Source organism: Mauremys mutica, chromosome 3 (assembly GCF_020497125.1).
Source record: "Mauremys mutica isolate MM-2020 ecotype Southern chromosome 3, ASM2049712v1, whole genome shotgun sequence".
Classification (NCBI taxonomy): Eukaryota; Metazoa; Chordata; order Testudines; family Geoemydidae; genus Mauremys; species Mauremys mutica.
The window spans coordinates 141,073,739-141,086,655 of NC_059074.1; the positions used below are offsets into that span (position 1 = coordinate 141,073,739).

General features: G+C 39.9%; 1 protein-coding gene across 8 annotated transcripts in view; it reads right to left on the reverse strand.

Moving 5' to 3' along the window:
- SMYD3 (SET and MYND domain containing 3) overlaps positions 1-12,917 on the reverse strand; it is a 642,972-nt gene that overhangs the window by 103,441 nt on the left and 526,614 nt on the right. For all 8 annotated transcript variants that reach the window (XM_045009344.1, XM_045009337.1, XM_045009341.1 and 5 more), the window contains one exon: positions 4,028-4,138. In XM_045009344.1, coding sequence (XP_044865279.1) covers positions 4,028-4,138 — 111 coding nt within the window. The remainder of the gene's footprint in view (positions 1-4,027; positions 4,139-12,917) is intronic.

The following is a 12,917-nucleotide window of genomic DNA, read 5'->3' on the forward strand; positions in this document are numbered from 1 at the left end:
GCAGCATACATATGCTGAGTTTGTAATGGCATCATTATCTTATATGCATATAGTCTGTTTTCTCCTGCAGATATCAAAGTGCTTTAGGTGATTAAGAATCACCATCTCCATTTCAGTAGTGAGGAAACTGAGGCAAAAAGAGATTAAGGACAACATTTGCAGAAGTTGCCCCCAATTCTGGATGCCCAGCTAAAGACATCTTGGGTCTGACTTTCAGAAGTACTGAGCACACAAAGCTCCTATCAACTTCAGCTGGAATGGTGGCTCCTCAGCAATTATGAAAATCAGGCACATGGTGTCAATGAGAAACTGAGGCCACATTTGAACTAAGTAAATTGCCCAGGGTCACCCAGAAAGTCAATAGTGGAGTTGTAAACAGAATCCAGGTCACTTGACTACCAGTCCTCTGCCCAATCCACTGGTCTACAAAACCAACTACAAATACAGTGCCTTTTAACATACACAAGAAGAAACATGAATTTCACTCATAAAGGACCAGATTTTGACACAAACTCCAATTTGAACCTCCCAAAAGGTTCTGAGCACCTCTTTGCATTATCTTTTTATGATACTTTACTTTCAGAGAAGCTATCAGGTAAAATCCTGGCCTCATTGAAAAGAATGGTAAAACTCCCATTGAGTTCAGTGGGGATTTCATCCATGGTTTTACAGTAAGTTGTTGAGTGCCTCCTGCGAGTGTATCCTCTACACCCACTGACTCAAATGCAAGCAGCGGGTGCTCAGCACCTTGCAAGATTGGGTCCTTAAAGTGCTAATGAGCTAAAAATTCTATATAAAGAACTAAAAGAGATGCTATAGCTTTTTCAGGGAGATAATTACAATGGAAGAAACATTTAAGGGCTTATCTCGAGACATAATGAAGCATTCCTCAGCTACTTGGGATTTACATTTTTACTCATAATGAAATTTTACAAGCTAAAATGCAATAATGCTGTCTTTGACTATGCCACTGTATTTACAGGGAAATCCTTTTGTTCGCCTAGCAATATGGTAATTTACTGTTGATATTTGTTGTCAACATACTGTAAACAGCTTGTCACCCTTGCTGTCCCAGAGGCACAGCAGTAGCATATTTTCTTGCTGGAGATTTGGCCTTGTGAAGAGTCTTGGGACATCCCCCACAAAAGCTGGTGGATAACAGGGGCATTCTAGAGGTGACACTATTGGTCTTCATAGGGAGAATGCACACTGCACTACTGATTGCAGCACTTTTCAGCATCCATATCCAATCATTCCAGAATTTGAAAATGATTGCCTCTAGAATAAAGAGGCCTGTCACTGCCCTCTGGCAATTGGAGAGTTAGCATATTTCCTGGCTTACCAATAGCAAGTAATAGAAGAGTAACACGGGGGACGGAAGCTTCCAAGTTTGCTACACAGACAATTATATTTATAAAATCTTTCTCTCACAAACCATGTGTTCTTTCATGGTTATATTTAATAATCTTCAGAGATGTTACTAGTACCGTCTTTAATGTACCATGTAGTTTCGATCTGCTAGTCATCCTGAATCCAAAACTCATGATGGTGAGTTATGACTAAAGAATAACTACTGTGTTCAAGAAAACTATTTTCACCAGAAACTTTAGATAATGCTTACATGAGTGACACACACAAAAAGCAATGGAGCAACTGAGTGATGCTATTGTTCTCTGAATTCATATATAATTAGAAAACCGAGGTGATGGAAAATTGGTTACCACTTGATTTTCTAAGAATCAGAGGTGTGAATTCATTCTATTAGCTTCTTAGTACTACACTGCACACAGACCAATATATATCTAACTCTAGTCTATCCCAAAGGAGGAGAAGATGGCTGAAAGAACAAAATAAAACTATTGTCATTGTAAGGAAGAGTTTGAATCTGACATGTAGTTCAATGGATAAAAATGACTGACAGGTGAAATCCAGGTTCTGTTGAGTGGCAGTAATATAAAAGTGAAATCACATCTACTAAGTCAGCACAATTTACCAACAGTGTTCAAAAGAGATATAGATGTTAACTATGGGACTACAGCAGGACACATCTAAAGGTGTTAGACCTGATCCCAATATGAAGGTGTCTTCCTAATAGACAATGAATGACATGCCCTCAATTCCCAGAGAAGTCAATGGGAACAGAAACTACTCAGAAGTTGGCATGAGGATCTTAGAATCTCTCAGGGCTGGGCCTTTGGTCTTTACATTGTAATAATACAGAAACATTGGGAGATTTCAGAATGCTGCCAGAACAAGCCTTCCAAAATATTTTGCAATAACATTTCCCCTGGGAAATTTGCCACTACACAAAATTAATTTTCTCCTAGAAGTTTCACTCTAAAAAAGATTGAGGGAAAGAGAGAGAGTTTATGACTGTCTGGAGGGCATTTAGAGCACTTTATTATTTTCATCAATGTGAGTACACGCAACCCCTCTTAAGATTTAGTGGGTGTGATACATGGACACTTGTGGTACAGCATACTCCACAGATCTTACTTCTTAACTCACTCACCATTTTTCAACGTGCTGAGTACTTCTTGCTATCGCTACTGTGCTACTTCACAGCCTCTGTTAAAAGACCCCTATTTGATTTTTAGGTAGAGTTTGGATGTTCAACTTTCTTAAATGTGGCTGTACCCATACTGAGATGAATGTGTTGGATGCAGCCCGCCCAAACAATTCTCAGATGCTATGGCACTCAAGAAAACAGTTAAAAAAGAAGGCAGAAACCCAGCTGCTTCCCTTTATTCTCCTGTTTACAATATCAGACCAACATTACAGCTATATATTGACATCACCTCACATGCCAAACTCCCACCGATGTCAAAGAGTTCTCCGCATGAACAGAAAGCAGTTTATGGCGCTTAGTGTGCAAATAATTCTGCTAAGATCCCTTTTCTTTGAAATGCAGTGCCATAGGATTTGTTAGACTTTTCAAGAACTTGGCATGCTTTTAGGGGCATTGTACTCACCAGCACCCGTCCCCTCCCTCACACTGAGTATCCAGAAGCAGCACATAATTGAAATGGAAATTTTGAATTTCTCTCTCTGTTCTTTGGAGTAGAAATTATATCTTGGATCACACATTATATCATCTTGTTCCTTAGAGTCATGTTTGCATCATTTTATGCCATGCACATCTGTGGTCTGTTGGCAAGGCACAGCTACATTAAGACAGGGACTCAGAGCTGACATTATCAATTTTTTAAAAAAAATTCTAGGTTTAGTTAGAGGAACAAATACACCCTGCTACAGAGGCAGACTAATTTTGTATAGTCCACAGGATCTCACAACATGTTTGAAAAGTAGCTAGCCCAGTTTGTGTTCTCACTGTACAGCTATTAAACCATGCTTGAACCAAACTACAGGGGCCTGTTGGTGCCCTCCTAGGGAGAAGTCTTGAACACAGTTCTAATGCTGTTAAAGCTCAGTGACCCAATGCTCCACAAACAACTTCCGCCCTTCTTAATGGAACCTTCATGCAGAGTGCAGATGAGCGGAGCCAGCTGGCAACAGAGTTTCACAACACTGGAGCAAATTCTGCCTCCATTGGGTGCAGCAGGTGATCGGTATAGTTCATGATTTTACTCTTGTATATATTTTTCAAAATTGGTTTAGTTTTAGAGCTAGTGTGGACATAGTTTCCCCTAAGATCATACTACTGTTTTCAGTTAAGAGCAATGATTTTCCTTTTGAAATAATGGCTCAGAGTCACATTAACCCTCAAGTTCAGAAGTCCCTGAAGCTCAAACTGGTCTGACCTACAATATTCAAGACTGAAAACAAATTCTGGTTCAATAGGCATTACACATTTTAGCAAGAAAGGCTGCTTATCAAATAGATTACTTAGACTGCTTTTCTTTCATTCACACTTGTCTTTCACAGGAACATCAAGAGCACTGAGGGCAAAGGCCATTTGTTTCTGGATTCTGGCAGTACAAGTCACGAAAGATAAGTCCCTACAAATTGAGAAGGCAACTGGTCATACTGGTTATATTTCAGTGGCCGGAGATTTTATTCTACGTACCTTTTCTTGTGTCTTGCATAGAAGACAGCTGCATTCAAAGCAATACTGGCGCTTCAGATGTTTTTGACGCTCACTGCTGGGCATCAGTGATTCAATATAGCTGATAGTGAGCTATGTGCAACAAACAGAAAAAACAGAACTGTTATACTTAAACATCAATTCAGTATATACCGGTAAGTAAAACTGGTTGAATATGTCCCAGTCACAAAATCTGATTTCATATAAATGGATACATCCCACTGAGAAAATCTAAATAATTTTTTTTCATGTTAACACTGCCAAATCAATACATTTTTAGAATTTTAATTTTGAGAAAACATTTAATTCTTCAACTTTTTGTCCTGATTTTGAGAGGAAAGCAAATGTTGAAGTATCCAAATTTCCTGTGGGATGGAAATTCCATTTTCTGACTAGCTCTGCCTGTAATCCTGGACTCCAGCACCATCCAAGTGTCTAAAAATATTTTGACTTAAAGATACCACTTTTATTTGAGAATATACATTCTATTCTATATACATCAACCAGGTTAGTTTTATTTCAATCCTATCTCACTATTTTAAGTATGTCTACAATACCAATCATTGGAATATTTAAGTGCTGTTTTGTTGTGACTGAAAAAAACATAAGACCCTCCTATCTAGATCTGCTGAAAAATATTCCCAAGTACTTGCAAGAAGATACACAACAACCCTGATTGAAACTAAATAATAATACTTGCATCTGTCAACCTCTGGAACGCCTTGCCAGAGGGTGTGTGAAGGCCAATACTATAACAGGATTCAAAAGGGAGCTAGACAGATTCATGGAAGATAGGTCCATCAATGGCTATTAGACAGGATGGGCAGGAATCGTGTCCCTAGCCTCTGTTTGCCAGAAGCTGGGATTGGGTTACAGGGCATGGATCACTTGATGATAACCTGTCTGTTCATTCCCTTTGTGGCACCTGGCACTGGCCACTGTCAGAGGACGGGATAGTAGGCTTGATGGACCTTTGGTCTGACCCAGTATGGCCGTTCTTATCTTAATTTCTAGCCCTTTAAAAACCCTAATGCCATTCAGGTAAATTCCAATGTTTGAAAGAAAGAAAGAAAGAACATTCCCCACCAGCCAGACAAAATTTTAAAGGGCCAGAATCATGGCATTTATATAATGTTTTATATGTTTAGAGCACTGCACAGGCATTAACTAATAAGAAGGAGATTTTGTAGCAAAACAGCAGTGCAGTTCAGCCCTCAGCTGGTTAGTCACACGTGCTGTGGATTACAGGGTACCCAATGACCATTGAAGTATTCCAAAAAGGGCAAAACTAGATATCAGGTCACATTACTACATCTTGCACCTAGATACTTCAGCTAACAGGAAGACATTTTCACATGACTCCTAGTTAAATCATGAGATTGCGTTCAAACAGAAATTACAGGGAAACCTTACCAATCTTCACTAATGACTGGGAGACCCAATTGTCAGTTACTGAGTTTTGCTAGTGGGTAGTATGAGTAAACAAACAATTAACAAGCAAGCATAATGCCTGTACTTTGTTCATTTGTTATTACAAATGTAATTTAATATTTATTACACAAAGAATAACTATGTTAAAGAACATTGTTAAGGTTGCAAAGGCAAGCACCCAAAATTTCCACAGGTGTGGGGGACAGGGGAGGGGTGGGGGATAGTATGTGCTCATGTAATTAAAGAGTGTATCATAATGCATACACATAAAAGGATCAAATTAAGGATGCCCAAGCAACTTTTATTCTGGCATTTCCAAACTTCTGAGTGCCTGACTGCAATCTTAATAGGGTGGAAATATGATGTGTCAGGTGTAGACCTGGCACCAGGTATTAGCCCCTTAGAGCAAAGGGGAAACCAGGAAGGAGATTGTGACTCTCAGCTCTCTGTTGAATAACAGATCAGATTAAGTATACCTCATGAGCATGGTTCTCCACACTGATCTACCCATAAGCCTCAGTCCTAACTGGGAGAAGGTGGGAAAGTGTATCAGCCTCCATTAAATAAAGACCCAGAAGCTCAAATCTGAATCACCTTCCCCTAAATCTTGGTGGGAGCTGAATCTGAATCACTGGATCTGATCCCCTTCCTATGATTTTAGGTTTAGGTTGTATCCAAAACCAGAAGAGACCAAATCTGGCTAAAACATGGTCCAAGGTAGCAGAAATCTTGTGGGAACAACCATTCATGTGTGAGTCCTCCATTCAGGGCCAAAATGTTGAGAGAAAAGGTCAGAAGCTTTCAACACTGCTGAATCTAAGCATTAGAAGTGGTTGAGTCTCAAACCTGAATCACAGAGCACAGCCTAAATCTGACAGAGAGTGAACCAACCCCCACTTTGCCCATTTCCAGTCCCCAGATCCGTTCAATCCCTTGTTCCTTTCTGTTTGTGCTCCTGACAAGAGTACAAGTATGATGCAGGAAACTTCATAATAGGAACTAAACTGAAAGCAATTTCTTCTAGGCCACTAAACTGCTATCAGATGATAACAGTCACTAACAACCTGCTCTGAATTTGAATTTATGACCAAGAAGTGAAAGGCAACACAAGATTAATAATCCCTATGATGTGGAACTTTAAAACCCCTTGATTTCTTGTGCAGTTAAAGGGTCTGATCCGGCTCCCATTGAAATCAATGGGCATGTTTCCACCAATTTCAGTGGGAGCTGCATTAAGCTGCATTGTTGTTGCCAGATTGAATGGGAAAATGTAAATGTAATGTTCAAAAACATGACCATGCTCCCAGTGACTAAGTGTATACTAATCATTTAATCAGTTATACGTAGAAGCCCTTTATTAAAGTCTGTCTCTTACACTTGTTTTAATTTTAGATCAGTTCATTAGATGCAAGGCTCATTTAACTTGTACATAATTATGAAATATTCACCCTCATCAAATACTGCTTCAATAGTATTTTGCATGTAGGATGTACAGTATTAATTACACTATTAATTCAGTTGACCAAAGCTTTACTGCATCCAACTGCACCCCGATGGTCCCTTTGAGGATCTGGGCCCCAGGTCCCATAATTTAATTTCATTTAAAAACTGAACTGTAACAAATACCAGTTAATGGGTGTTAATACTATAAAGACATGTTTTAAATAACAGATATTCTGTTTGAAAATCTGTCATCATGTACATACTGTGGACCAGTTATAAGAATTTCAAAGGTGTAATTAGCATAGACAAGCAACCAACCACCAAAATTGGTTGTGTACCAGAATTGGTCTTTAACAGTAGGTCAGACAAAATTACAATGGAAACCTTGCAGCTACTTTAAAGTGGTTACTTAAGACAGGGGAGCATTGGACACCGTCTTCAGAGCAGGTTTCTCCGCGTGTTTGAAAAATGTTCCTGAATATATATGAATTTGATAGTCCAGTTTATCCCCAAAGGAGCCACTTTAATCTCCAAGTAAATGATTTCTATTTTCTAATCTCTTTTCCCCACATCCCATCTTTAGCCAGTATTTTCTTTCTTTCTTTCTGTCAAAAATGAAATTAAAATGTAAGAAAAAAACTTTACATAATGCTTAGGGCTTGTCCTAAGGTAACAAAAGCCAGGAAAATCAATGCTAAGACTGACATTATTGGAGCAGGAGGAGAAGGACGGTCTTATAATTGGGTATGAGTGACTAGAAGCAAATTTGAGATACTCCTGTATCCTAAGTTATAATTAGAGAGAGACAGACTGAAATGTCCACAGCTGACTTCCATCGTTTCCTTCTTCCTCTTATTAGGCTCAATTATGCTCTGAAATCTGGTACAAATTAGGGACAACAGAGCAGTAGGAGATCCCCTCTCTCCTGCTTCAGCAGAGGGAGATCTGAAGTTGCTCCCAGCCCTTGTTTTGTTTTCTCTTCACCTCTGCTTCTTCCATTCTGCTCCCCTGCTGCTCTGCTCTGCATATGCCAAATCCTGCTCTCGGAGGTGCTCATATCCACCATTTCAAACATCAGGATTTCAGTCAGTTTCACTGTGCTGCTAGTTACACTCCAGGTGAAGCTGTGTGTAGCAACAGCACAGCCCAATACAGGGAAAGGAGATGAGGAAAATAATAGGGGAGAAACGCCATAAGGGGAGGGTAAAAGAGTTCTACTAGGACCAAGATTCACAATGGAATGAAATACAAACTCAAAGTTTCAAAACTGGAGGAGGTTCTTCCACATGGCTCCAATTCCTCAAAAGGGACTTTTTCCCTAAACGTCTTCAATACATTGGATGGGTACATATGAGAGTAGAACTCGGGGCACAGGCCAGTCACTGGTTTTTAATGCCATACCCAAAAGGACCTCACATATCGTATGCAACCCAACTGATCATCTTCATCAGCAAGGTTGTTGGCGATCCCTCGAGGACGAGGATGGTCTCTTTCACAGGTTTTATTTTTCATGGGTTCTTTGGTGACTGAGGAGTCTGATCCTTTAGTCACAGGCTCATTGGCAGACATTGCAGGTGGTGTTGGAAGACGGGACTGGGCCGCGATTGCTGCGTGACAGTTGTCTTTCCTTTCTTTTCTGGAGTTTTTCTGCGACCAGGGCAAGGCAATTTTCCTCAAAAGTTGACGTTCCCTCTCTGACAAGTCTTCGCCAGTTATCCCTATCCTGGGCTGCTGTCTCCCAGTGTGCGGTGTCAGTGCCACATCTCTCGATATTTCTCTTGAGGGTGTCTTTACAGTGTTTCTTTTGGCCTCCTCGTTTCCTTTCTCCTCTGGTGAGTTGGGCGTACGGCAGTTGTTTTGATAAGCATATATCAGGCATGCGCACACAGTGCCCGCTCCACACTGAACTGAGAGCCGACCCTGCCCCCCACAAGTTGATGCAAGTGCTCCTGGTAAGGATGTCAACACTAGCAGGAGGAGGGTAGTGTGGACATGAAATACCGCAGTAATTACTGCAGTGACAGTATGTCAGCTTAACATAGATTGACTTAACTGTGTAGTGCAGACAAGGCCTAGGTGTACCAGTTATGTCAAAATAGAAATAGGAGCTGCCCCTCTGAGCACTTGATGGAGTGTGCACTGGCTGGAACCCGTGAGAGCAGAGTATGTTTGTGCATTGATTCCATGGAATTTCACAAGTGTAAAACTGATGCAACTGAGATCAGAGCCCACCATGGAATGTTTGGTTTCCTAAACAAAACAGAACAACCAAATAATTCTCAATGTTGCTAAATCTTGCAATTTTATTATTAGCCTTGTGAAATTTAATTTTTTCTAATGCCCCAGCAATTAGAAACAGGTGATAATATGAGAATCTCAGCTTCCAATCTAAAAAAACAGTAAGATTTTAGCATATGTGGTTGTGGAGAAAAGCTTGTAAATGTGAATCCTTAATGGCACAAAACCCAGAAGGCAAAGAAAAAGATCGCCATATTCATTATTAGTTTTAAGTCTGATGATTTTAAACCAATCTCTTGAGTTGCTGGGTGGCCTGACTCATGATTTTTGAATTCTTGGGGTTATCTATATTAAATTCTCCATAAACAAGCCCCATTTATTACCAGGATTTTTTGTATGTGATGTTAAGAGTGATTAGGTTTTCATCAAATTCAGAGCCGCCTCAAACTCAGTAGTTTCTCTTTATGGGGATTTGTGCAAACATATTTTTCTGTTTTAACCTGCCCAGTTTCACAGCTCCTGAGATTCACTTTGGTTTTGAGGTTTGAAAGAACCCCAAAGCTCAAAGCAAAATTAAATCAAAACCAGTGTCACATGATTTCACGTCAAAAATATGCAAACCAACAAATTCCCAGTGGATCTGAGAATAAAGCCATCAAACAGCTCCAGTTTGCTCAAAACTGGCAGGGAAAAAGAAGGCTGCACCATTTTTAGATGGACCGTATCTGTTTATCACTTACCTGATCAATATCATCCAATTCAAATGATAAGCGCTTTAGAATCCAATCTAGGCCTGATTCTGATCTCAGTTATACCTGCTCCACTAGAGCTACACTGGGCCTTCCACTTCATATTATACTGAGATGAGCACAATAGCAGTGTCTAATACCAGTGACTTAACCTCTCTGGATACGTCTACACAGCTGCAGAGAGTCAGTCTCGCAGCCTGGGTTGACTGACTCACACTAGCAGGGCTTGGGCTAGCATACTGAAAATAGCTGTGTACACATTGCTTTGACATTTGGGCTTGGACTGGCCCTTGGGCTCTGAAGCCCATTCCCATCCACAGGCTTCAGAGCCCAATCTCCAAACTGAGCTGGAACGTCCATATTCCTATTTTTAGCATCCTAACGTGAGCCCCACTAGCACAAGTCTGTCAACCCAGGCTGCAAGACTCGCTCCCAGAAGGTGTGTTGACATACCCTATGTCTCCATTTCCTCACTGGTAAAATGGGGATCATAAATCACTAGTGTCTGTAAATTGCTTTGAGATCCTCCATTGGAAAGTGCTATAGAAGTGCAACATTATTTTTATTTCTCACTGGTCTAATGAAAACATAAAATTCTAGTGCTTCGTATTGCCATTGCAAGGGTCCAGAATTCCCATCGAGTTTGTTCCTGTATGGATAACTAGACAAGAGTGTTCTTCTTATACCCTGGCTTTGAGTCACTACTGTGATTCTTTTTTCCCCAGTAAGTGTAATTGATTACTCAGACTTTTATTTGTTATTACCTAAAGTGTCACATTCTGCCTGTAAATGGCTTTCCAATCCTTAAAATTCTTTGAAGTTTCTTGTTGCTACATGACTTGAAACAATGCCTCATATATGATCCCAAATCCATTTTGGAAGCACAGTTTTTATACCGATACAGGGCCAGATTCTGCCCTGACTTGCATGTTGTACTGCCCCATTGGATCAGATTCTGATCTCAGTTATACCAGAGAGAACGTCAAAAGAGGCAGAGATATAATAGCAAAACCAACTGACAAGAGGGTATAAAATAATGCAGAGCCCCCTACCTTTCCCTACATGCTTCTAATAGATTATTTTTCTTTTCCTTTTTCCCTCTCCAGGTATAAATGAGATTCATTTGGTATACTCATTCCAAATATCACTTTATCATTTATACACATTTTTTACTAACATATATGAATGCATAATTAACTGGCATGTAACTCAGTCCACTATTTGGGGTTAAATGAGGGGGCACCTGTTTTACCACAAATGTTAGTTGCTTTTCCTCTATCCCACATCTGCCCTCTTCAGGCCAGATTTTTAAAATAACTCAGCTCCCATTTAGGCATCAAAACAAGCACAGAACATAAGAACGCCATACTGGGTCAGCCCGATGGCCCATCTAGCCCAGTATCCTGTCTTCCAATAGTGGCCAATGTCAGATGCTTCAAAGGGAATGAAAAAAACAGGACATTTATCAAGTGATCCATCCCCTGTTGTCCAGTCCCAGCAGCTGGCAGTAAGAGGCTTTGGGACACCTAGAATATGGGGTTGCATATCTGACCATCTTGGTTAATAGCCATCGATGGACCTACCCTGCATACATTTATCCAATTCTTTTTTGAACCCAGTTATAGTTTTGGCCTTCACAACATCCCTGGCAACAAGTTCCACAGGTTGACTGTGCATTGTGTGAAAAAATGCTTCCTTTTGTTTCAAACCTCATGACAATTAATTTCATTGGTTGACCTGTAGTTCTAGTGTTATGTGACTGGTTAAATAACATTCCTTATTCACTTTCTCCCCACCATTTATGATTTTATAGACCTCTATCATATCCCCCATTAGTCGTCTCTTTTCCATGATGAACAGTCCCAATCTTTTTATTCTCTCCTCATATGGCAGCTCTTCCATAACCCTAATCATTTTTGTTACTCTTCTCTGTACCTTTTCCACTTCTAACGTATCTTTTTTGAGATGGGGTGACCAGAACTGCAGGAAGTATTCAAGCTGTGGGTGTACCATGGATTTATATACTAACATTATATTTGTGATTATAATTTGCATTATTTTGCAATTATCAACATTGAATTTAATCTGCCATTTTGTTATCCAGTCACCCAGTTTTGTGAGATCTCTTTGTACCTTTTTGCAGTCTGCTTTGAACTTAACTATCTTAAGCAATTTTATATTGTCTGAAACTTTGCCACTTCACTGTTTACCCATTTTTCCAGATCTATTATGAATATGTTGAACAGTACTGGTCTCAATACAGATCCCTGGGGAACACCACTATTTACTTCTCTCCGTTCTGAAAAAACCTGTTTCCTGTCTTTTAACCAGTTCCTGATCCATGAGAGGACTTTCCCTCTTATTCCATGACTGCTTAGTTTGCTTCAGAGCCTTTAGTGAGGGACCTTGTCAAAGGTTTTCTGAAAGTCCAAGTACACTATGTCCACTGAATCAGCCTCTAATTGCCAGGATCGCCTCTGGATCAAGAAACTGAAAATAGCTCAACATATTGAGAGCTGATCTATTTTGAAAATCTGGCCTTTATTTCAATGCCTAAATGGGAGCTGAGAGTTTTTCAATATCTGCTCCCACATGTGTAAGCTGCATTGATTTTTAAGCTCCTGTGGCTGCCAAAGTCATTGCAAATTACATCTGTTTTCTGAGCAGCCTACAACCAGCTACTAATAAACACCATACTTATCTCACCACTGATTTTGGGCCAGAGGCTTCCATGAGTGATGAATTCACTTCCAAATTTGACTTGGTGTATCATAGCTTCTTAGGTCAAAGTCATAGTGGAGTTAGTGCACTAGTCTTACAAATCAGGAAATCAGAATTCTATTCATGTTCTTGTAGTAGGCCCATTTTTGTGCTATATGGAGTGACCTTCATGCCTTTGTAAAAGCTGATTTTGTGCAAAGAAACATTTGGTGAAATTCAATTGGAAAAAAATCCAAGCATGGAGAAAAACGAAGCAGCTTTAGAGTGTAGGATTTGCTCTTTCATATTGT